General features: G+C 40.9%; 1 protein-coding gene across 4 annotated transcripts; it reads right to left on the bottom strand.

Annotated features, from left to right (window-relative positions):
- Nucleotides 1-230: 230 nt before the first annotated feature.
- Nucleotides 231-19,535, bottom strand: LOC113049168 (P2X purinoceptor 5-like). Of its 4 annotated transcripts, XM_026211279.1 has the most exons (16): nucleotides 18,940-19,535; nucleotides 14,305-14,406; nucleotides 14,110-14,168; nucleotides 11,181-11,279; nucleotides 10,986-11,044; nucleotides 6,392-6,542; nucleotides 5,883-5,954; nucleotides 5,602-5,677; nucleotides 3,595-3,679; nucleotides 3,357-3,437; nucleotides 2,250-2,391; nucleotides 1,611-1,750; nucleotides 1,217-1,310; nucleotides 1,058-1,123; nucleotides 861-946; nucleotides 231-773 (listed from the first exon to the last, which is right to left on the bottom strand). In XM_026211279.1, coding segments are annotated over exons 5-16 (1,290 nt in total). In that variant the 5' UTR covers nucleotides 10,988-11,044; nucleotides 11,181-11,279; nucleotides 14,110-14,168; nucleotides 14,305-14,406; nucleotides 18,940-19,535; the 3' UTR covers nucleotides 231-478. The 4 variants fall into 4 exon arrangements, with proteins under 4 accessions (XP_026067064.1, XP_026067063.1, XP_026067065.1 ...); XM_026211278.1 differs by lacking the exon at nucleotides 18,940-19,535 and having other exon boundaries at nucleotides 14,305-15,202; XM_026211280.1 differs by lacking the exons at nucleotides 14,110-14,168; nucleotides 14,305-14,406; nucleotides 18,940-19,535 and having other exon boundaries at nucleotides 11,181-11,934.
- Nucleotides 19,536-21,529: the final 1,994 nt, after the last annotated feature.

Below are 21,529 nucleotides of genomic sequence, written 5' to 3'. Positions count from 1 at the left end.
ATATAGAGCGGCGGTAGTGCCCTTACCAAATTACTTACTTTTTTACGAGTCTCATGAGTCACGAGTTCAAGTCAAGTCTCGAGTCAGCTGTTCACGAGTTCAAGTCAAGTACCAAGTCTTTATTTATGCAACTTTAGTGCAACTCAAGTCCAAGTCACAGTTTGCATCTCTGTTGTACGCTTTTCACATTTACTCAAGATGAAAGTAATACAATGACCCAAGCATTTTTTGTCAAATATGTTAACATTTATTCAACCTTGCTTTGACAATTTTTGATGTCAGGCCATATTTATTAAATCATTTATATTCATCTTATTTCAAATACTTTGTAACAAAAACTTCCATTGCCATTTAAAACACTAGGAGAACATAACACAACTGGCAGTATTCCTCTTTGGTATGACTGAGAATAGACCCGCTATAATACCTCCTTTCATACATACAGTAAATCCAATGGGATTCAGCATCAAAAAATCCTCTACTGGTTGCGTGGTGTTCTCAGGGTGGAAACGGGAGAAATGGTCTGTTTTTCGGTAGCATGCTGAGTCCTGAATGACACTGTGCCCTGTGGCTTTCTCTCAGAACTGTGGGTTTTGAGTGCTGAGCCTATGGGCTGGATCTGTTTCTCTGGGTTGTTATTGGGCTGACATGACACTGATGTCAATGGCTGCATCTCTGTTCCCTGTTTCTCCTCTCTCTTGTGCCGCCCATCTTGGTGATGATGACAGTGGTGTCTCACATGCTTTCTCTCTCTCTGCTTTCCAGATTGCTTTCTGTGGGGGCAAATCATATATAATGATCCACTGCATCTTTAGAATCTTTCAGGTAAATCTTTTTAAGAAGACATGACACACACTTACTTTGTGACTGCCTCGAATTTTGTCTCTCGGTATAAGGAGCTTTTGTTCATCATGTAAAGAAGAATCATGTCACAGACAAAAACCCCCTGTGGAATGAGACGAACACCAATCACACAAGATTCTCAGAAAGATTTTGTTTTGTGCCTTTTATACTTCAGTTATAAGCGACAACATCTGTAACTAGCTTATATACTCACAGCACCCATTAAAGCAAGCCCAGAGCCAATGCTGATCACTGTAGGAATGATACTGAATCTCCCAGCCTAAAAACAGATTAACACCATATTTTTATAATGTCACCATAACACTAATCAGAGGAATCTTTAAGAATTTTAAGGAAAATTTGTATTTCTTACCTTTCCATTAACTAATATATCAAAGCGAATGCCATACACTTTAAACAGATTGCGATAGGTTTGACCTGCTGCATCATTGTAGTATCGAGCAAATCTGAATAAAGAGAGAAACATGTCACCCAATGTTATGATACTATTTCAAAATCTAATTGCTTTTAACAAAAGCAAAAAATAAAGGTTTAAGTGATTTTATAGTATTAAATAAATACAATTATTTAAAAAACTAGCAAATCCAAAATCCTCTGTCAGTGAATCATTTCTATTACATTCAGCTTTGCTGGCATTTTTTATTGAGTTGAGTTTTTAAGAAATCATGTGCAGTTAGCAAAGTAAGCAAAACAACTGAATCACTTACAGAACCTTGTTTTATGAGATAAAATTAATAAATCAATACCTGAAGTTGTATCCCGAAATGGCAGAGTTCTTGGAATTTTTAAAGGAATCTAAGCGTGTGAAGCTATATTCAGGGTTACATTGAGATTCATCTTTATCCAAATCACAATTCCATTCGATTCCAACTGCAATTGAACCACCCTGTGTGTGTATAGAAAACAATGATATCAGTCAAAAATTACCCTCAGCATTAAATATAGGGCATTATGATATTCCTTTGCTGTTCTGGCAATTCACATTTCCATTCCATTTTAAATTTTTCCATTTTTCCAAGTCATTAAAGTTTGTTAAGTACGATAGCATAAATAAATAATGCATTCGTATTAAATACTGTATTCATATTAGTGCCAGTACACACTTTTGCTTGGAAATATTGGCATACAGTGCAAACTTGTTTAGAATTTTAAATCCATAAATGATGCTTCACAGGTCACTTTTCTTGTAAAAAATTGTTCTTGTGGTTGGGTTGGGTTGTGTTGGGTTAAATGCAGAGCAACAACTCCGAGTAAGGGTTACCCATACTTTGCAAATGTCACAACTTTCACTTTCACTTACATTGAGCTGCTGCTTGAATCTCAACTACCTGTGCGTTTACAGTGATGGAGACTTTGTTTTAACTTGTGTCTTTTTAAGCACTTGCCTTTGTTGCCAAATCCTGGAAACTGTGTCCAGTCCAGTTAATCACATCTCCCACACCAAAGATGGGACAATAGGGGTGATGGTCCTTATCATATCTGCACATTTTCAGATAAGTGCTGTTGGTTGTAGGCAAGAGGTTCGATCTTAAAGTGAGGGAGAAAAAAACTTAGAAGCAGTATCTGAAACAGCTCCTACCATTTGCTTGATCTACAATGTGATGACTTCGCAGAGATCATGCCAGTAAGGACAGAGGAACAACTGTCACTCTGTCAGCGGAACAGGCAAGGCACAGGATAGCAAGATTATAAGTCTCAGTTCATGCACCACACGCTGAGCTGGTATAAATAGAGATGAGTAAGTGAGAGGTATTCAGAGCAGCTCGTGCTATCATACTGTGCCATTAGTATCCCAACATAAGCAAGCGAGTCTGCTCTTTCACACCGCTCCATGGTGGGAGATTTAGAGATTTTTTTGTATATAGCATTTGTTTGGTATTTGTTTTCCACATTATATTTGGTATATTGCAATGGCAGCTCAGTTTTGATTAGTTTGTGTGCTCATTTAAAAGCGTAGTACTGGCTTTTAAATAACAGCTTGCCAGATGACACTGTATTTAAGCCATAGAAATGATCCTGTCTATGCACTTGTGAGTGAACTATGAACTTTACTATTCTGCAGGAGTCTGAAATGACAACCAAACATCCTGTGCTAACACAGGAACAAACCTGTTTCACTGCAGCATCTAAAAGGACAGTGCAAAAACTAAAGTCATATATGTATGATACTAGAGTGGGTGTCTGTTATCACACAAACTAGAATTTCTTGTAATGACCTGGAGGTTTCACAAGGAAGGGTGTTAACAGTAGCATCCTGTGGGGGTAAAGATGTTTTACGCATTTTATAGTTGCTTCACCTAAAATTAAGACTGTGCTTTGCAAAGGAAATAACGTGCTAAATATTAAGCTGTAGAAAAAACTAGACGAAAAGCTTAAAAAAGACTATTGCATGTTAGTTCAGTTCTATCATGCACAGATGAGTATAAACAATGATTTAGTTTTAAAAAAGTGATAACATTTATTTTGACTGACTTAATATTAATTTGACTTACTTGGAGAAGGCAAACTTTTGAAACTTGATGAAATTCTTTACATAGATTGTGAAGTTTTCTGCCTTTGCCAGCAATGGCTGCCTGTTACAACATTTGAAACATAACAGGTACAACGTTTTTTTTCTTCTTCAAATAGTTTCATTTAGGCATGGATAATATATAATAGTGCAAAAAGCTAGGGTAGATGTATTGCAACTGAACATGGATTGAAAGAAATTGGTAAAAACTGTTTTCTTACGATGGTGTTCTGCTATGCTCAACAGGGCACCAGGCATGAATCTCACACGTTCTTGTGTCGTTTATACAGCGACCTGTCTTCACTCCTGAATAAACAACAATAAAATGTAGTCCCTTTAAGGCTCAGTAATTTAAACATGCCAGTGGGTCATAGTAAAACACAATGTAACATATATTTTTTAATAAGAATCTTGCACTTTAACAAAGGTTGTTCTTTTATATAACTTCAGGAATGCAGTTGTAAACGAATTGTAAAAAAAAAAAAAAAAAAGCGGGGGGGATAGTGTGGTCAGTTTCTTTTGTCCCATAGCTACATTTTTAAATGATTACAAAATCTGTCTAAAAAAAATTTTTTTTTTTAAAATAAAAAATTAGCTTTATAAAACAATTCTTTTTCTTTTCTTCTGGGGTCTAAAATGGAGAAATTTGAGCCAATACTGCTAATTAAACAATATTTTGCTGAATGTGTTTCTGTGCTGGCCCCTTGGCTGGTTTAGGGGTATCATGGATAAATAAATATGACAATAAAACCGCCCATAGATGGCCCATGAGTTACTGAATCATTCAAATGAAACGATTCGCTCAAAACAGCTGATTCAACTAGAAACGAAAAAAGTAAATGGACCGTTGAATCACTGACTCACATGATTCATTCAAAAACAGATTTATTCAAGGAATAAAGCACTGTGTTGCTCTACACTGTTGTATAAAATAATTAGCATATTTATGTGCTGATATTCAGAAAAATACATTGCTTGTGCAATGAATATAAACATATAAAAACTCATACATGGGTATTTATTGCTTGAATTAGAAGAGCATTCTAACTGCATTTTAATACACTTCATCGCACAGTGAACGTTTATGGACTCTCAAGTTGTGTTTTTGTTTGTTTTTCGGCTAAGTTGGTGACATACTCGTCAGCTCTCCTATCGTCTCTCAGTCCCTCACAGTCACAATGACATATTTCAGGGGAATGTCTTTAAATTCTGATAAAGGAAAAATCATACCTTCTGTTGTCTTCTTTTTAAAGAACTTCAAAAGTTGCACTTGAACCATTTTGCACAAACATTTTAGAAAACTTGCTTTAACTTGTGGCAGCTTGTTACAGAAACTAGTTCTGATTGGCCAATCGCTGTTATTTAGTTCATGAATAATCATAATTTGACAATTTTGAAGGGGTCATATGATACGATTTAAATTTTTTTCTTTCTCTTTGGAGTGTTGCAAGCTCTTGGTGCATAAAGAAGATCTGTAAAGTTGCAAAGACTAAAGTCTCAAATACAAAGAGATATTCTTTATCAAACTTAAGACTCTAACACAACCCCCCTAAAGCGGCTCATTCAAACACGCCCCCAAATGTCTACGTCACTATGTGGAAATATTTGCATAATGTCGCCCAAATGTTCATGCAAAGAAAGAACGCGTGGTTTCAGTAACCGCAGTTAGTGTTGAAGCAGCCATGTCAGGGAGATGCTGTGTGTATCTAAGCGAAAGCAAAAGCACTTTATTTGGCCTTCGGAAAGTAGATGCATTTACAGTTACTGCGTTTCTGGTCTCAAATTGTAGCTTTTTACTTCTGACAGTTTATAAATGTGCGAATTTCTGTCATGATGGTTATTTTCCATACACTGAATGATGTAACAAAAGTAATAAAGAGTTGGTTATTATTATTATTAAGTCTCTTTCCAACTCAGACTGCATTGGTTACAAAATAAGAACATTATTAATTGTCTTTACATTTATTTTGAAAGATGAAGCTTGCGATTATGGAAAGGGGCCGAATACACACAAAATAATACCTTTAAAAAGCACAATTTGACCCCTTTAATATTTAATTTGCACAATAAATTTAAATAAGACACAACATTATTAATCCGAAGGGAATGGTTAGGGGGGATGCTTTTTGTAATTTTTTTTTCCACCAGTGGATGCCATCCCCCTGCAATTCGAGCCATGGTTGTAAGAGAACAAAAGGTTTGGTATTTCATATAGGTTTTGTGCTTACCATGGCCTGCTATGACAGTTTCCCCTTCCACACATTCACTGTCATGAGTACAAAAACCATCTGGCACTTTAGGACTCTGAAATAAGTAAAAGGAACCAAACATATACAACAAACTCAGTGGTTTTAAAATGTACTGAGATAAAAAAAAAAAAAAAAAACTGCTATACAAACACAGCTCTCTAATTGAGAGACATTACTGCTCTTTCCAACAGATGCCTCATATCTTTGTTTGCATAATTATTGTTGGGAATAATAAAATAAAACAACAACCTGTCTCTTACCTCAGGGCAGTAACCCAGCTTCTGGTTGGGTGTCACTACATAATTTGTCACAATAAAGAAGACTCTGTCCCCCTGTTGCAAAAGACATTTTAAACAGCAAATTAACTGATCAGAAAACTGACATTTGTGTCAAATATGATGCTCTCACTTCAGCTTGTTTTCCACGACAGAACCAACAAACTTTATTTTTTCAATCCTTATTTTTTTTAATCTTCTTCCATCTAAACAATCTTCACCTGTCATCTAACAAATGTCTGAAAGCTGTTAATTTACAGCTCTACTAATATTAAAATAACAGAAAATAGATGTTTCGTTGAGTAACAGAATTAACAGAACTGACAAACTAAATGTTCAGTGTTCTAATTCAAAGCAAAAGTTTTGTCCCGTCACTGTTTGTAGGAATATCCATTATCAAATATATAAAACAGAGATCTTGAGAAAGACCGTTAACAGGTGGTTTTCAAATATATTTCCGCCAAAGCGAATATACAGGAAAGCGGTGTATTTACATGTGGGGGAATGACATAGTCCTCTGCACCCCATAGATGCAGACCAAACTGAGAGCTGTTGGTGAGATCTACACCCTTGAGTTTGGTGATCACAGAACTCTGGATGACTTCGTCGGTCTCCTGATATCCTTTCTTCCAAAGAAAAACCCACCTTTAAGAAGATGCACAAGCAAAAGTAAATAAACGGTGAGAAAAATAACATCTTGGGATTGTGGAAAGTATAAAAATACATTTTATTGGTTATTTAGAGTGTAAAGAAGAGGATCTGTGTGTGAGCTACAGAGAGCAATGCTGTCTCATTTCCTATAAATCACAAGTCTTACAGTATGGCCAACCAACACACCCCGAAGGACGATATTGTAATTTATAGATATCATTAAGTTAAAGTTCTAGATTCATTATTTATTGCAGAAAGACAACTATTAAACAGTTTTAAAGGCCAATTATGTAATCAGGTTGGTGCTTTTGTGTGTAGCATATGGCCACAGCACATGTAATCCGTGTCATTTTACATCCAGCAGCTTTTGTTGCACTTTCATCGTGTAAGAACCCCAAACACTATTTGAACATTAAAAACAAAATGGGTATAACGTTTTTGGTTTCTGGTTCTGGTAAATCTATAGACTAAATGGAGAATACTAATCTGAATAAAAAAATTAAAAAAGTATTTTTTTTTAACATACATCCAAAACCGATGTATGTTAAAAAAACCGAGCACCAGCAAGTCGAACAGTGCAGGGACACTGCAATGCTTTCAGTTTTTCCTTTGATATAAATAACATCCGAGACATGGTGCTCTAACTGTCGGCTTACATTCTGTATGTTGAAATTCATTTGCAATAACCATTTTAACATGAACCAACACTTAATGACCTATTATAATATGTGCTTTAAAGAGTCAATCTTCGAAACACTGACAGAGCCCGCTAGTTCACCTCAACGTCGTGATTTAGAGAAAGCACGAGACACCTACCCGATCAGATATCCAATCACTCCCAGCTGAAAGATTCTGAACAGTACTCCGACCTTTTTGTTTTTAGCGATGACAAATTTCTCGGTCTTGTAATCGAGCAGAGAGAAGAAAAAGTTCCCGAAGATCTGAGCCATGCTCCTGTGTAAGTGACCGCGTCGAAGCAGCTGTCAACTGCTCTGCGCAGACGGCGGTGCAGCCGGTTCTTTCCCCGAAATGCTGTGTCTAACCTGTGCTTTTTGATTCATCAGATTTTTTTCTTTCGTTCCGGAAATATTTCTTTATGTTGACAGTTTTACTATCACTGATGCAACCTCTGATTCGAGCAGTACGTGCTTAAGCTGTTTTACGGACAAAACAAGTGTAACGTTTAAGGAGCTTTCAGACAAGAGCTAACGTTAGTTTATTTCTGCGCAGGAAATATCCATAGCCTATATATTTATAGTCGTGAGAACACTGAACAATGAGGCGCGTTTTATTAGCATTAGTTAATGCTGGTCTATATATAATGTACTAACACATGGTTTAATACCAAACATTAAACTTTTAAACTAGGTTTAAAACCAAAATTAACGGATAAACATTAGATCATACTAGTAGGTATTTTAAGGATTATCATTTATGATAAACTATAAAAATTGACATTAACCTAGATAAATGCGGTGAATGCTATCTCATTAAACTCATATTATAAATGTTGCTATAACTGATTTTCATATTATTAGCTCTAGTCCTCCTATGTCCAGGGCTGCAGGGCATTTTGACTTGAGAAAATTAAAGACTTTTCCACAACGTTTTCAGTCGTTACTGGATTTATTTTTAGATCATACTTTAGACAGTGGCAGGGGCGCTTCAGAAGATCCCAGGCCCTTTGCATATACAGTCCTAATGCACCCCCCCCCCCCCCTCTTGAAAATATATATTCCAGACTTTTCAAGGGCCCTCTCTTCCTTTGGGGCCATGGTAATCAGTACTGGTTTCACCCCCAGTCGCCCCTGGTCTGGGGTTCACATTAACAATATTAATAATGAACAATGTTAATATCAACCCCTGCTCATGGCCTGCTCATGGCGGGTAACACATTGACTCCGAATGGCTACTTTGGCGGGCTGAATAATTGCCAGTGTGTGAGTTGGAGGCTAAGTATAAGTTTAGCACAGATATATTTGCACTCGCAAACACTCTGACTGAGAAGGGCTTCAGAGTTTCACTCTCCGTCAAGCGATCTGTGATATTTCTCAGTTCATCTCTATGGATATGCAGCGCACCTGTATTTGATGTACTGTAAACTCTAGTGTGAAGGCGCACAAATCGCCGTCGATTTCTCTCACACAAATGCAGAGACCGAGAAAGAGAGAGAGGGAGATTGAGTAAGTGAGTGAATGAGTGAATTGACTCACTACATTTAAACAATATTCTTTGTTGTATTTTCCCAGGGGGGCAGGGTTTCATATTTTATTGAAAGACCCCTGGGCGCCACCATTGATTAGCGGACCCCACCTGCTGTTAGCATTCCATTGACTCCCATTCATTTTGGCGTCACGTTGACAGCAATTAACTTTACATCCGAGGCGTTTAAAGACTCCATTTGTCCATTCATTATTTCTAAAGAAACACGAAAATGTCTAAAAGGCCCCATTACCTTGTATCTTACTTTATGGTCCCGTATAAGCAGTTTATTGTAATAATAGGCTAACGATTAGGTCATAACCCACGACTCTCTGTCGCACAGTAGAGAAATTACCACATGGACAGGAGGAGAAGCTCGCAGGCAATCTTTTACTGTCTATGAAGCGATCAAGGGGACTTGGGGCCCCTGCGGGGCCCGTGTGGGGCCCAAGTGGGACAGCCCAAAAGTGTGGGTTGAGTGTGGGCTGGCCCAATAGGACCAATTGTGTGCCCATAACATGAACACAGGTTTGTACACAGTGTGGGCACAGTGGGGAGAGTGGGGAGAGTGTGGGAATACTGTGGGCCAAAAGTGTGCCCTCTATTCATCCTAAGTAGCGTCCCAGCTGAAAATGTGGATCTAGGGCCCCAGCAGTCCTCACAGTATGCCCACACTTTGGAGGGAAATGTGGACATAAACCTGTGTATGGCCTTTGTGGCCTTAACAAATAAAACTTTGTACCTGCAATATTACTACTAAATCACGAGCAGAATAATTATAATTCATAAATTAAAGAGTCATAAATTTCAAATACTTAGATTTATTCACGGCCATGTAATAAATGAAGAAAAACAGTTTAAAAAAGTTTAGGCTAGGTAAGATTTGTAAATGTTTTTGAAACAAGTCTCTTATGCTCACCAAAACATTTATTTGATGAGAAATACAGTTAAAGCAGTAACATTATGAAATATTACAATTATAAATAACTGGGGGAAAAAATACTGTTTTACTATGATGTTTAATTTTCAGCAGCCATTACTCGTCTTCTGTGTCATACAATCCAAAAGAAATTATTAAAATATTCTGTTTTGGTGCTCAATAAACTTTTTATTTTTATTTTTTAGCATCTCAAAAACAGTTGTCCTGCTCCATTTTTGGTTACATTAATATGTTTTTTCAGGTTAGTTTAGAGGTTTTAAAAGAGCAGCATTTTTTTTTTTTTTATAGGATTTTTGTCCAACAATGTAAAAGTTTTTACTGTTGCTTTTTATCAGTTTAATGCACCCTTGCTGAATACAAGTAATATCTTAAAGAAAAAAAAAACTTTCTGACCCCAAACTATTGAACACTAGAATATATTGTAAAGATTTATAAAACAGAATAATGACCAATTATAACTTCATTAGAACATTAAGTAGATATTATAGATAATTATAGATAAATCGATCCCCTAAGGGGCACCAGTAGAGCTCTGCCTGATCTCTGATCTTCTGCTCCTTCCACCGTCCCAAGTCTCTTATGTTACAGAGCCACTTTAATATAAGTCTCCATTTTAGATGCTGTAGCATGGCTGCTTTTTATTCCAGCATCTACCTGAGAAAGAAAACAACAATTATTTTTAATGTTTTTGAAAGAAGTTTCTTCTGCTCATCAAGCCTGCATTTATTTGATCAAAAATACAGAAAAAAATGTAATATTGTGATATATTATTGCAATTTAAAATAATTGTTTTTAAATGTATTATACTTTAAATTATCATTTATTTCTGTGATGCAAAGCTGAATTTTTAGGATCATTATCACATGATCCTTAAGCAATCATTCTAATCTGATGCTTCATTATCAAAGTTGGAAACAGTTCTGCTGCTTAATATTTTTTCAGAACATGTGATACTTTTTTAGGGTTAGATGAATAAAAAGTAAAAAAAAAAAAAAAAGAAGCTATGTTTTTAAAATATAAATATTTTGTAATAACAATATACACTACTGGTCAGTAATTTTTTTTTTCTTTCTTTCTTTTTTTTAAAGGTCTCGTTTTTCGCAGGATGAGACAATGGTGTTCACTGAGTCTGAGTCACAGATAAAAATAGCTTATTATTGTAATACAGTAAGTGATACAGGTATAAGTAAATGACAGACCTTTCATTTTTGGAAAAATTAGCACTTTAAAAATTAACTAATGACTTTAACTTGATGCATGAATATGCAGCTTTAAGCAAATTAAAGTGTACTTACATTACAAAAAGATGCAGTGACCTGTTCCTAGTGACTCTTTATCTGCATCTGACACAAAACTAAATGGAAAAAAGAGGAAACATCAATGAATATCAGTGAAATATTGCATATATCAATACAAATTAAAATGTATTTTTATTGTATTTTTACACCATTGAGAAGAGACTCAGGATGACTGCTAGGTTGATCACTTACAACAGTGATGTCTTGGAAGACCAGCGTCCTGCCGAGTTTATCTGCAGTCTGTCCACACACCTGTCTGAAGTGTGTGGTGATCCTGAAGACCTCGATCACCTGCTTCAGCAATATAGGATTGAGACTGGAGCTTAACTCTGAAATCAGGACTAGATGGCAATCAATACTCAAAAGAGAGAAGACAAACATTATGTTAATGGATTAAAACTAAAGTTGAAAAAAAATATATATATGGTATATGGTTTAATATCTGAGAATGTATAAGGGAGAAAAAATAAATAATCACTTAAATATTACATAGGTTTGTATGAATGAATGTACATAAAAATTAACTATACAGTCAAGAGAAAACTATCAGTTATGAACAGCCATACATTAATGACAACGAGATTTGATAAGCGTGTGTAGCCGAGGTATTGTATTATGCTATATTAATCTTCGTTTATGTTGCTTTTAAGGACTTTATAAGAGACATTATACGGACTTAACCTAACTCCATTAGACTACGTTATGTACATTAGGCCTAACGTTATGTCAAGCTGTCTAGTCTCCGACATCGCTCTCCACTGTGGCCTCCCGTCGACCCTGGGTTCGGATGCGAGCCGCCGTCTCCCCATTGTGGACGGAGATGGGAGAGGAGGCGCAAGTCTGTCTAGCCAGCGCCGCTGCACAAAATGGCTGCCAGTCCAGTGCCGCTGCACAAGATGGCCGCTGACCCAGCGCCACTGCACAGGATGGCCGCCAACCCAGCACCACGAGGCAAGATGGAAGTCAGCCCAACACCACAGCACAAGATGGCCGTCAACCCAGCGCCACGAGGCAAGATGGACGCCAGCACAGCGCCACAGCACAAAGGGGTCACCAGCCCAGCGCCACGGTGCAAGATGGCCGCCAGCTCAGCGCCAACGCCCAAGATGAACGCTGAGACATTTTTGGATTATTTCTCCATGCTGTCAAAGATCCTAGAGATTCCCAGGAGTGTTCACGTCACGTCTGCTGATCCAGAGACTGTTCACATCACGTCTGCTGAACCAGCACCACAATACAAGATGGCCACCAACCTAGCGCCACTGCACAAGGTGGCCGCCAGCCCAGAGCCACTGCAGAGGATGGCAGCTACAGTGGGTTTTCCTGAGTCGAATCATATTCCCGTAGACCCTCCAGAGTTGAGTCAGGTTCCCGTTGGCCCTCCAGAGTTGAGTCAGGTTCCCGTTGACCCTCCAGAGTTGAGTCAGGTTCCCGTTGACCCTCCAGAGTTGAGTCAGGTTCCTGTTGACCCTCCAGAGTCGAGTCATATTCCCGTTGACCCTCCAGAGTCGAGTCAGGTTCCTGTTGCCCCTCCAGAATCAAGTCACATTCCAGTTGATTCTCCAGAATCAAGTCAGGTTCCCGTTGGCCCTCCAGAGTTGAGTCAGGTTCCCGTTGACCCTCCAGAGTTGAGTCAGGTTCCCGTTGACCCTCCAGAGTTGAGTCAGGTTCCTGTTGACCCTCCAGAGTCGAGTCATATTCCCGTTGACCCTCCAGAGTCTAGTCAGGTTCCTGTTGACCCTCCAGAATCAAGTCACATTCCAGTTGATTCTCGAGAATCAAGACAGATTCCTGTTGACCTTCCAGAGTCAAGTCAGGTGCATGTTGACTTTCCAGAGTTGAGTCCGGTTCCAGTTGACCCTCCAAAGTTGAGTCAGGTGCTCATGGACCCTCCAGAGTCGGGTTAGTCACCATTGACCTTCCATAGTCAGGGTTAGTCACTGTCTGCCTTCCAGAGTCAGGGTTAGTCACCGTTGATGATCTTCAAGGACAGAGTCAAGTCACTGGTGATCTTCAAGGACAGAGTCAAGTCACCGGGGTTCTTCATGGGAGAATTCAAGTCACCAGTGATCTTCATGAACAAAGGCAAGTCACCACTGATCTTCATGAACAAAGGCCAGTCACCATTGATCTTCATGAACAAATACAAGTCACCAATGATCTTCATGAACAAATGCAAGTCACCAATAATCTTCATGAGCAGAGTCAAGTCAGCACCGATCTTCTGGGATCCAGTATAAACACCATGGGATTACCAGAGTCTCGTAACTTCTCTGTGGAACTACCAGAGCCTCTCCACGTCTCTGATGAACTACCAGAACTGCTCCATGTCTCTGCTAAACTACCAGAGTCTCTCCTCGCCTCTGCGGAACTTCCAGAGACTTGTCATGTCTCAGTCGAACTCTCTGAGCACCCGTCTGTTCCTGTTGTGGCCACAGAGGCTACCCTTAACATGTTCATGTTCTATGTTTCAGACTTGCCCAACCAGACTTGTCCTCCTGTTGGTCCGGCCTGCACGGATGTGGTGGTCTTCTGCTCCGCCCTGGGGTCCGTCTGCCTCGACCACAAGGATGTGGTGGTCTTCTGCTCTTTCCTGGGAGGCGTCTGGTTCGACCACACGGACGTGGTGGTCTTCTGTTCCGCCCTGACCACATGGTTGTGGTGGTCTTCTGCTCCGCCCTGGGGGGCGTCTGTCCTGACCACACGGTTGTGGTGGTCTTCTGCTCCGCCCTGGGGGCCATCTGGTTCGGCCGCACGGTTGTGGTGGTCTTCTGCTCCGCCCTGGGGACTCCGGTCTCGACCACATGGAAGCTATGTTTTTAAAATATAAATATTTTGTAATAACAATATACACTACTGGTCAGTAATTTGGGGTCAGTAATTTTTTTTTTTCTTTCTTTCTTTTTTTTTAAAGGTCTCGTTTTTCGCAGGATGAGACAATGGTGTTCACTGAGTCTGAGTCACAGATAAAAATAGCTTATTATTGTAATACAGTAAGTGATACAGGTATAAGTAAATGACAGACCTTTCATTTTTGGAAAAATTAGCACTTTAAAAATTAACTAATGACTTTAACTTGATGCATGAATATGCAGCTTTAAGCAAATTAAAGTGTACTTACATTACAAAAAGATGCAGTGACCTGTTCCTAGTGACTCTTTATCTGCATCTGACACAAAACTAAATGGAAAAAAGAGGAAACATCAATGAATATCAGTGAAATATTGCATATATCAATACAAATTAAAATGTATTTTTATTGTATTTTTACACCATTGAGAAGAGACTCAGGATGACTGCTAGGTTGATCACTTACAACAGTGATGTCTTGGAAGACCAGCGTCCTGCCGAGTTTATCTGCAGTCTGTCCACACACCTGTCTGAAGTGTGTGGTGATCCTGAAGACCTCGATCACCTGCTTCAGCAATATAGGATTGAGACTGGAGCTTAACTCTGAAATCAGGACTAGATGGCAATCAATACTCAAAAGAGAGAAGACAAACATTATGTTAATGGATTAAAACTAAAGTTGAAAAAAATATATATATGGTATATGGTTTAATATCTGAGAATGTATAAGGGAGAAAAAATAAATAATCACTTAAATATTACATAGGTTTGTATGAATGAATGTACATAAAAATTAACTATACAGTCAAGAGAAAACTATCAGTAATTAACAGCCATACATTAATGACAACGAGATTTGATAAGCGTGTGTGGCCGAGGTATTGTATTATGCTATATTAATCTTCGTTTATGTTGCTATTAAGGACTTTATAAGAGACATTATAAGGACTTAATCTAACTCCATTAGACTACGTTATGTACATTAGGCCTAACGTTATGTCAAGCTGTCTAGTCTCTGTTTCTCTGGTTGTCCACTACTGGGCTCACTTCCCCTTAGGCACTTCACCGTAGGCACTAGAATTCCTCTAGTCTGGTCCTGTCTTCACAGTAATTGCACTCCTGTTAATTGCACCAGGTGCAGGCACTCTATTGTCATTAGCCTCCCTATATATTCCAGTCTTTTCCTGTTGTTTGTATGGAGTCCTTATCCTTCTTGTAGCCAGCCTTCTCGTATTCCGAGTGTCTTCATTGTCTTCTCGTCCTCCGAGTTCCCGTTCCCGTTCTTTTCTTTTTCCATTTCCCTCCTTTGTTTCCTTTGTTTGTTTGTTGGGACTGCTTATTTGGTTTTGACCTTGGCTTGTTCGACCCACGATTTGGATTATATTTAATAAATACCTGCAATTGGATCTCTCGCTCTACCTGTGTCTCTCTGGTGCACGATCGTCACAGAAGGACTCCATCTACGAGATCCAGCGGTATGTCTGTTCATATTTCCTCCCCAGCCACCGAGCCGGAGAGGAATGGTTTTGACGGTACCTGCCTGGTCGTGTTCCGTGCGACCAGGGGAGGTCGCTCAGGAGTGAGTGGTCGAGAGGAGATCCGACATCGCTCTCCACTGTGGCCTCCCGTCGACCCTGAGTTAGGATGCGAGCCGCCGTCTCCCCATTGTGGATGGAGAGGGGAGAGGAGGCGCAAGTCTGTCTAGCCAGCGCCGCTGCACAAGATGGCTTCCAGTCCAGTGCCGCTGCACAAGATGGCCGCTGACCCAGCGCCACTGCACAGGATGGCCGCCAACCCAGCGCCACGAGGCAAGATGGACGCCAGCACAGCGCCACAGCACAAAGGGGTCACCAGCCCAGCGCCACGGTGCAAGATGGCCGCCAGCTCAGCGCCAACGCCCAAGATGAACGCTGAGACATTTTTGGATTATTTCTCCATGCTGTCAAAGATCCTAGAGATTCCCAGGAGTGTTCACGTCACGTCTGCTGAACCAGCACCACAATACAAGATGGCCACCAACCTAGCGCCACTGCACAAGGTGGCCGCCAGCCCAGAGCCACTGCAGAGGATGGCAGCTACAGTGGGTTTTCCTGAGTCGAATCATATTCCCGTTGACCCTCCAGAGTTGAGTCAGGTTCCCGTTGGCCCTCCAGAGTTGAGTCAGGTTCCCGTTGACCCTCCAGAGTCGAGTCAGGTTCCTGTTGACCCTCCAGAGTCGAGTCATATTCCCGTTGACCCTCCAGAGTCGAGTCAGGTTCCTGTTGACCCTCCAGAGTCGAGTCATATTCCCGTTGACCGGAACCGGAACCGGACTCAACTCTGGAAAGTCAACGGGCACCTGACTTGACTCTGGAAGGTCAACAGGAATCTGACTTGATTCCAGTTGATTCTCCAGAATCAAGTCAGATTCCTGTTGACCTTCCAGAGTCAAGTCAGGTGCCCGTTGACTTTCCAGAGTTGAGTCCGGTTCCGGTTGACCCTCCAATGTTGAGTCAGGTGCTCATGGACCCTCCAGAGTCGGGTTAGTCACCATTGACCTACCATAGTCAGGGTTAAGGGGGTCACACACCGGACGAGAAGGACGTCGCGTCGCGCCACGTCTTTAAAATTCGAACACATTATTCTCTATGGGAGTACACACACCGGCGGCGCCATTCGGCGTCTGTCCGCGGCGCCCAGCTACGACTCAGAACGTTGTTCAAATTTCTGCCGCGCCACAGAGCGCCATCCGCATAGTTTTATATTAAAAAACCCAGATGTTATAAACTGGAACTGAAATTAAAGTACAGCACACTTGTTTCATTCAAATAAAACATTACAAAGTGTTTGGTTACGTTTTCAGCAGCACAGTTGCCTAGACAACAGATACAACAAAACAATAACAGACTTATTATAATAACACAGATTCTTTTCATTAATTAACGTTAAAAACTCAGCTTTTATCAATTAAAATCATATATTTAAAATTAAAATAATAGATGAAGTTAAAACTCTCCCATCTTGCTGCGAAATTGAGCTCACGCATATAGAATGTGCGCGTCCGGTGTGCGATACCTCGAGTTGTCCTACATGTGGCGCGACGCGACGCGGCGCGTCTCGTCCGGTGTGCGACCGCCTTTAGTCACCGTCTGCCTTCCAGAGTCAGGGTTAGTCACCGTTGACCTTCCAGAGTCAGGGCTAGTTCCTGTTGACCTTCAAGAGTCGAGTTAGGTGCCCGTTGATTTTCCAGAGTTGAGTCAGGTTCTGGTTGACCCTCCAGAGTCGAGTCAGGTGCTCGTGGACCCTCCAGAGTCAGGATTAGTCACCATTGACCTTCCACTGGTGATCTTCAAGGACGGAGTCAAGTCACTGATGATCTTCAAGGACAGAGTCAAGTCACTGGTGATCTTCAAGGACAGAGTCAAGTCACCGGGGTTCTTCATGGGAGAATTCAAGTCACCAGTGATCTTCATGAACAAAGGCAAGTCACCACTGATCTTCATGAACAAAGGCCAGTCACCATTGATCTTCATGAACAAAGGCAAGTCACCATCGATCTTCATGAACAAATACAAGTCACCAATGATCTTCATGAACAAATGCAAGTCACCAATAATCTTCATGAGCAGAGTCAAGTCAGCACCGATCTTCTGGGATCCAGTATAAACACCATGGGATTACCAGAGTCTCGTAACTTCTCTGTGGAACTACCAGAGCCTCTCCACGTCTCTGATGAACTACCAGAGCCTCCCCACATCTCTGCTGAACTATCAGAGCCTCTCCACATCTCTGATGAACTACCAGAACTGCTCCATGTCTCTGCTAAACTACCAGAGTCTCTCCTCGCCTCTGCGGACTTCCAGAGACTTGTCATGTCTCAGTCGAACTCTCTGAGCACCCGTCTGTTCCTGTTGTGGCCACAGAGGCTACCCTTAACATGTTCATGTTCTATGTTTCAGACTTGCCCAACCAGACTTGTCCTCCTGTTGGTCCGGCCGCACGGATGTGGTGGTCTTCTGCTCCGCCCTGGGGTCCGTCTGCCTCGACCACAAGGATGTGGTGGTCTTCTGCTCTTTCCTGGGGGGCGTCTGGTTCGACCACACGGACGTGGTGGTCTTCTGTTCCGCCCTGACCATATGGTTGTGGTGGTCTTCTGTTCCGCCCTGGGGGGCGTCCGTCCTGACCACACGGTTGTGGTGGTCTTCTGCTCCGCCCTGGGGGCCATCTGGTTCGGCCGCACGGTTGTGGTGGTCTTCTGCTCCGCCCTGGAGACTCCGGGCTCGACCACATGGACGTGGTGGACTTCTGCTCCGCCCTGTGGGGCATCCGTCCCAACCACACGGTTGTGGTGGTCTTCTGCTCCGCCCTGGGGGGCTTCCGCCCTGACTACACAGTTGTGGTGGTCTTCTGCTCCGCCCTGGGGGGGCGTCCGTCCCAACCACATGGTTATGTCTTCTGCTCCGCCCTGGTGGGCGTCAAGTGATGTCCTTCTTGGACTTGTGCTTTTGTGTTTATTTTTTGTTGTTTTTCTGTCTGTGTCTTTCTTTCTGTTTCCTCCTATGGACCTGGCCCTCCGTCCCTCCCCCTGATCCTCCGCTGGTCCACCTCCCTCCTGGGTTTCTTGTCTGTGTCTTTTGTTCTGTTTCCCTCTAAGGACCTGGACCTCCATCTCTCCCCCTGATCCTCCGCCGGTCCACCACCCTCCAGGACTCCTTGTTTTGTGTTGCACTTCTCTTTGTTCTGTTTCCCCATTTTAACTGGTTGTCTTGTCTCTGTTTCCCCATTCTAGCTGGTCCTCTTGTCTCTGTTTTACCATTTTATCTGGCCCTCCGTCCCTCCCCCTGATCCTGTCTTCACAGTGATTGCACTCCTGTTAATTGCACCAGGTGCAGGCACTCTATTGTCATTAGCCTCCCTATATATTCCAGTCTTTTCCTGTTGTTTGTATGTCCTTATCCTTCATGTAGCCAGCCTTCTTGTATTCTCGTCCTCCGAGTTCCTGTTCCCGTTCCTTTCTTTTTCCAGTTCCCTACTTTGTTTCATTTGTTTATTTGTTTGGACTGCTTATTTGGTTTTGACCTTGGCTTGTTCGACCAGGATTTGGATTATACTTAATAAATACCTGCAATTGGATCTCTCGCTCTCCCTGTGTCTCTCTGGTGCACGATTGTCACATGTTACTGCTCACTGTAAAACAACATGAAGACAGAAAAGTAAACAAAACCCAATTAACAACGCAATGGCTGAAATCAATGAAAATAATTTAATGAATTCATGTGCAATTTGAAAGGATATATTACCAGAGATTACGTTACCTCAGAAAACGATCGGAAGTCTGCCGTTAAAACCGTTGGTTATTTAAAAACGCCACTAGCAACATTGTTAATCAAAATTAAAATGTGTTAATTAATTCCTATTAAATAATTAATTCACAACTATTTTGACGAATTTCACAAATTGTAATGAAAAATTAAGAAATTAACTGAGAAATTTAAAAAGCTTACCTGGTTGAGCGGAGCTGGGCGGTATCATAGACAGTAAAAGAAATGGACACAGCGACCCCATTGGATTCAACCTGTATATGGATTCAATGGAGAAAAATGAAGTAAATTAGAAGCAAGCACTTCCTGGGGGTCGGGCGTACTGCGCAGACTCAAACTGAGCTTGATAACGTAAATGACACGTGAGCAACCTGTACGTCTTCTAATTGCTGTGCCAAGAGAAATCTGAATCACCCATAGACAGTAAAAGAAATGGACACAGCGACCCCATTGGAACTCAACTGAGACAAGTTAAGCCCATTTTTAGCATTTCTGATGCGCAGACTCAAACTAAGCTTGATGACGTCGGCAACCTGTCTGACAGATGTAAATCTTCTAGTAGGTGTGCGTGCAAACTGCCATCGTTAATCTCGCAGAGACGGTGAGCTTGAGCGGGGAGTTCTTTGGCGTGAGTGAGCAGGAGTAAGTATTTTGATTAATTATTTTGTATAGTATTTTAAAATGTAACGCCAGTATGCCATATTAAGTAAATTGCCTGCAAGCTTCTCCTCCTGTCTGTACGGTAATTTCTCTTTCGTGGGACAGAGAGTCGAGTGGTTATGACGCAATCGTTAGCCTATTTTTACAAAAACTGTTTCTACGGGGCCATAATTTAACATAAAAGGTAATGGAGCCCTTTATACATTGTCGTGTATCTTTAGAAATAAATAATGGTCAAATGGAGTCTTTAAACGCCTCAGATGTAAAGTTATTCGCTGTCAAAGTGACGCCAAAAAGAAATGGGAGTCAATGGGATGCTAACGCAAGTGAAGTTCTGCTACAAGATGCTACAAGTTCCCCATTTAGACTTAAACTCTATAAATTTACTTACTTGTTTTCTCAAAATAAATATATAACACTAACTGTTCCATTATTTTTGCATTCTATCTATTTTCTTGTTATTTATTATACAATTAACAAAAGCAAAAAGGCCTCTAACACTAGCTTGCTCTATTCTACCTGTTTTCTTTTTATTATATAATAAAAAAAATAAAAAAAAACTTGCTACATGTACTAAGCTAACTGAGACTTGTTAAAGCAATTATATATCAATGCTCTTTTGTTGTTTTTGATTGCTTCCATTATCCTCATTTGTGAGTCGCTTTGGATAAAAGCGTCTGCTAAACAATTAAATGTAAATGGATATAAATACAAACACCTTCATGTATATATTTAAGAAAAATATGTTATGTTTAAACATAATAAATATACACTTAACACACACATATATTATAAAAAAAATAAAAACCCAGAGTGCCCACAGAAAATCCCAATAGGGCCCCAAATGACCAAACTGCTATGGGCCCAGCATGGGCTAACCCACAAGGGGCCCCAAGCGGGTTTCGTGTGGGCAAACCCACTGTGGGCTTGCCCACAGAAAACCATCATGGGGGCCCAAAAGGGCAACCCGCTGTGGGCCCGCATGGGCTAACCCACAAGGGGCCCCAAACGGGTTTCGTGTGGGTAAGCCCACAGTGAGCTTGCCCACACAAAACCCGCTTGGGGCCCCCTGTGGGCAAAACTGCTGTGGGCCCCGCAAGGGGCCCACGTGGGTTTAGTGTGGGTTTGCTCTGCCCACACTGTCCCACAGAAAACCCGCAGTGGGCCCGCACGGGCATGTTTGCTGGGTACAGGTTGCTCACGTGAGATTTATGTCATCAGGTTCAGTTTGAGTCTGCGCAGTACGCTCAACCCCCAGGAAGTGCATTCTTCTAATTGACTTCACTTGTCTCCGTTGAATCCAAAGGGGTCGCTGTGTCCATTTCTTTTACTGTCTATGGTATTTTCCTTTCAAATTCAAAATAACAGCGTTCCTTCTTCTCTTTCAGAGTTTTATGGCGGTCGGCAAACCATCTAAAAGGTGCATTCACTGCCACCAACTGGACAGGAGTGAAGCGTTAAATGAGTGAAGCAAATAATCAAATACCTCTTAAAAAAAAAAAAACTACCTTCCCCATTTTTATATTCTGTTTATTAATCCTGTTTCTCTTAGATACCTCATTAAAGCACTAAAAATCCTTGTTTCTTTCTGTGTGTTTTGAAATATACATTTACTGACAATGTATTTATACCTATGTAGCTTAATGCTTCTGTAAAATTGATTCTTTATTTGTTGTATTCTGTGCAGTGAATCAACACGCGTTCAACTGTTTCTGACAATCCACATTTATC

The sequence above is a fragment of the Carassius auratus genome, chromosome 30 (assembly GCF_003368295.1).
Source record: "Carassius auratus strain Wakin chromosome 30, ASM336829v1, whole genome shotgun sequence".
In the NCBI taxonomy this organism is placed as follows: domain Eukaryota; kingdom Metazoa; phylum Chordata; class Actinopteri; order Cypriniformes; family Cyprinidae; genus Carassius; species Carassius auratus.
Note: the sequence above shows the minus strand (reverse complement) of the source record. Positions and strands in the feature narration are given on the sequence as shown.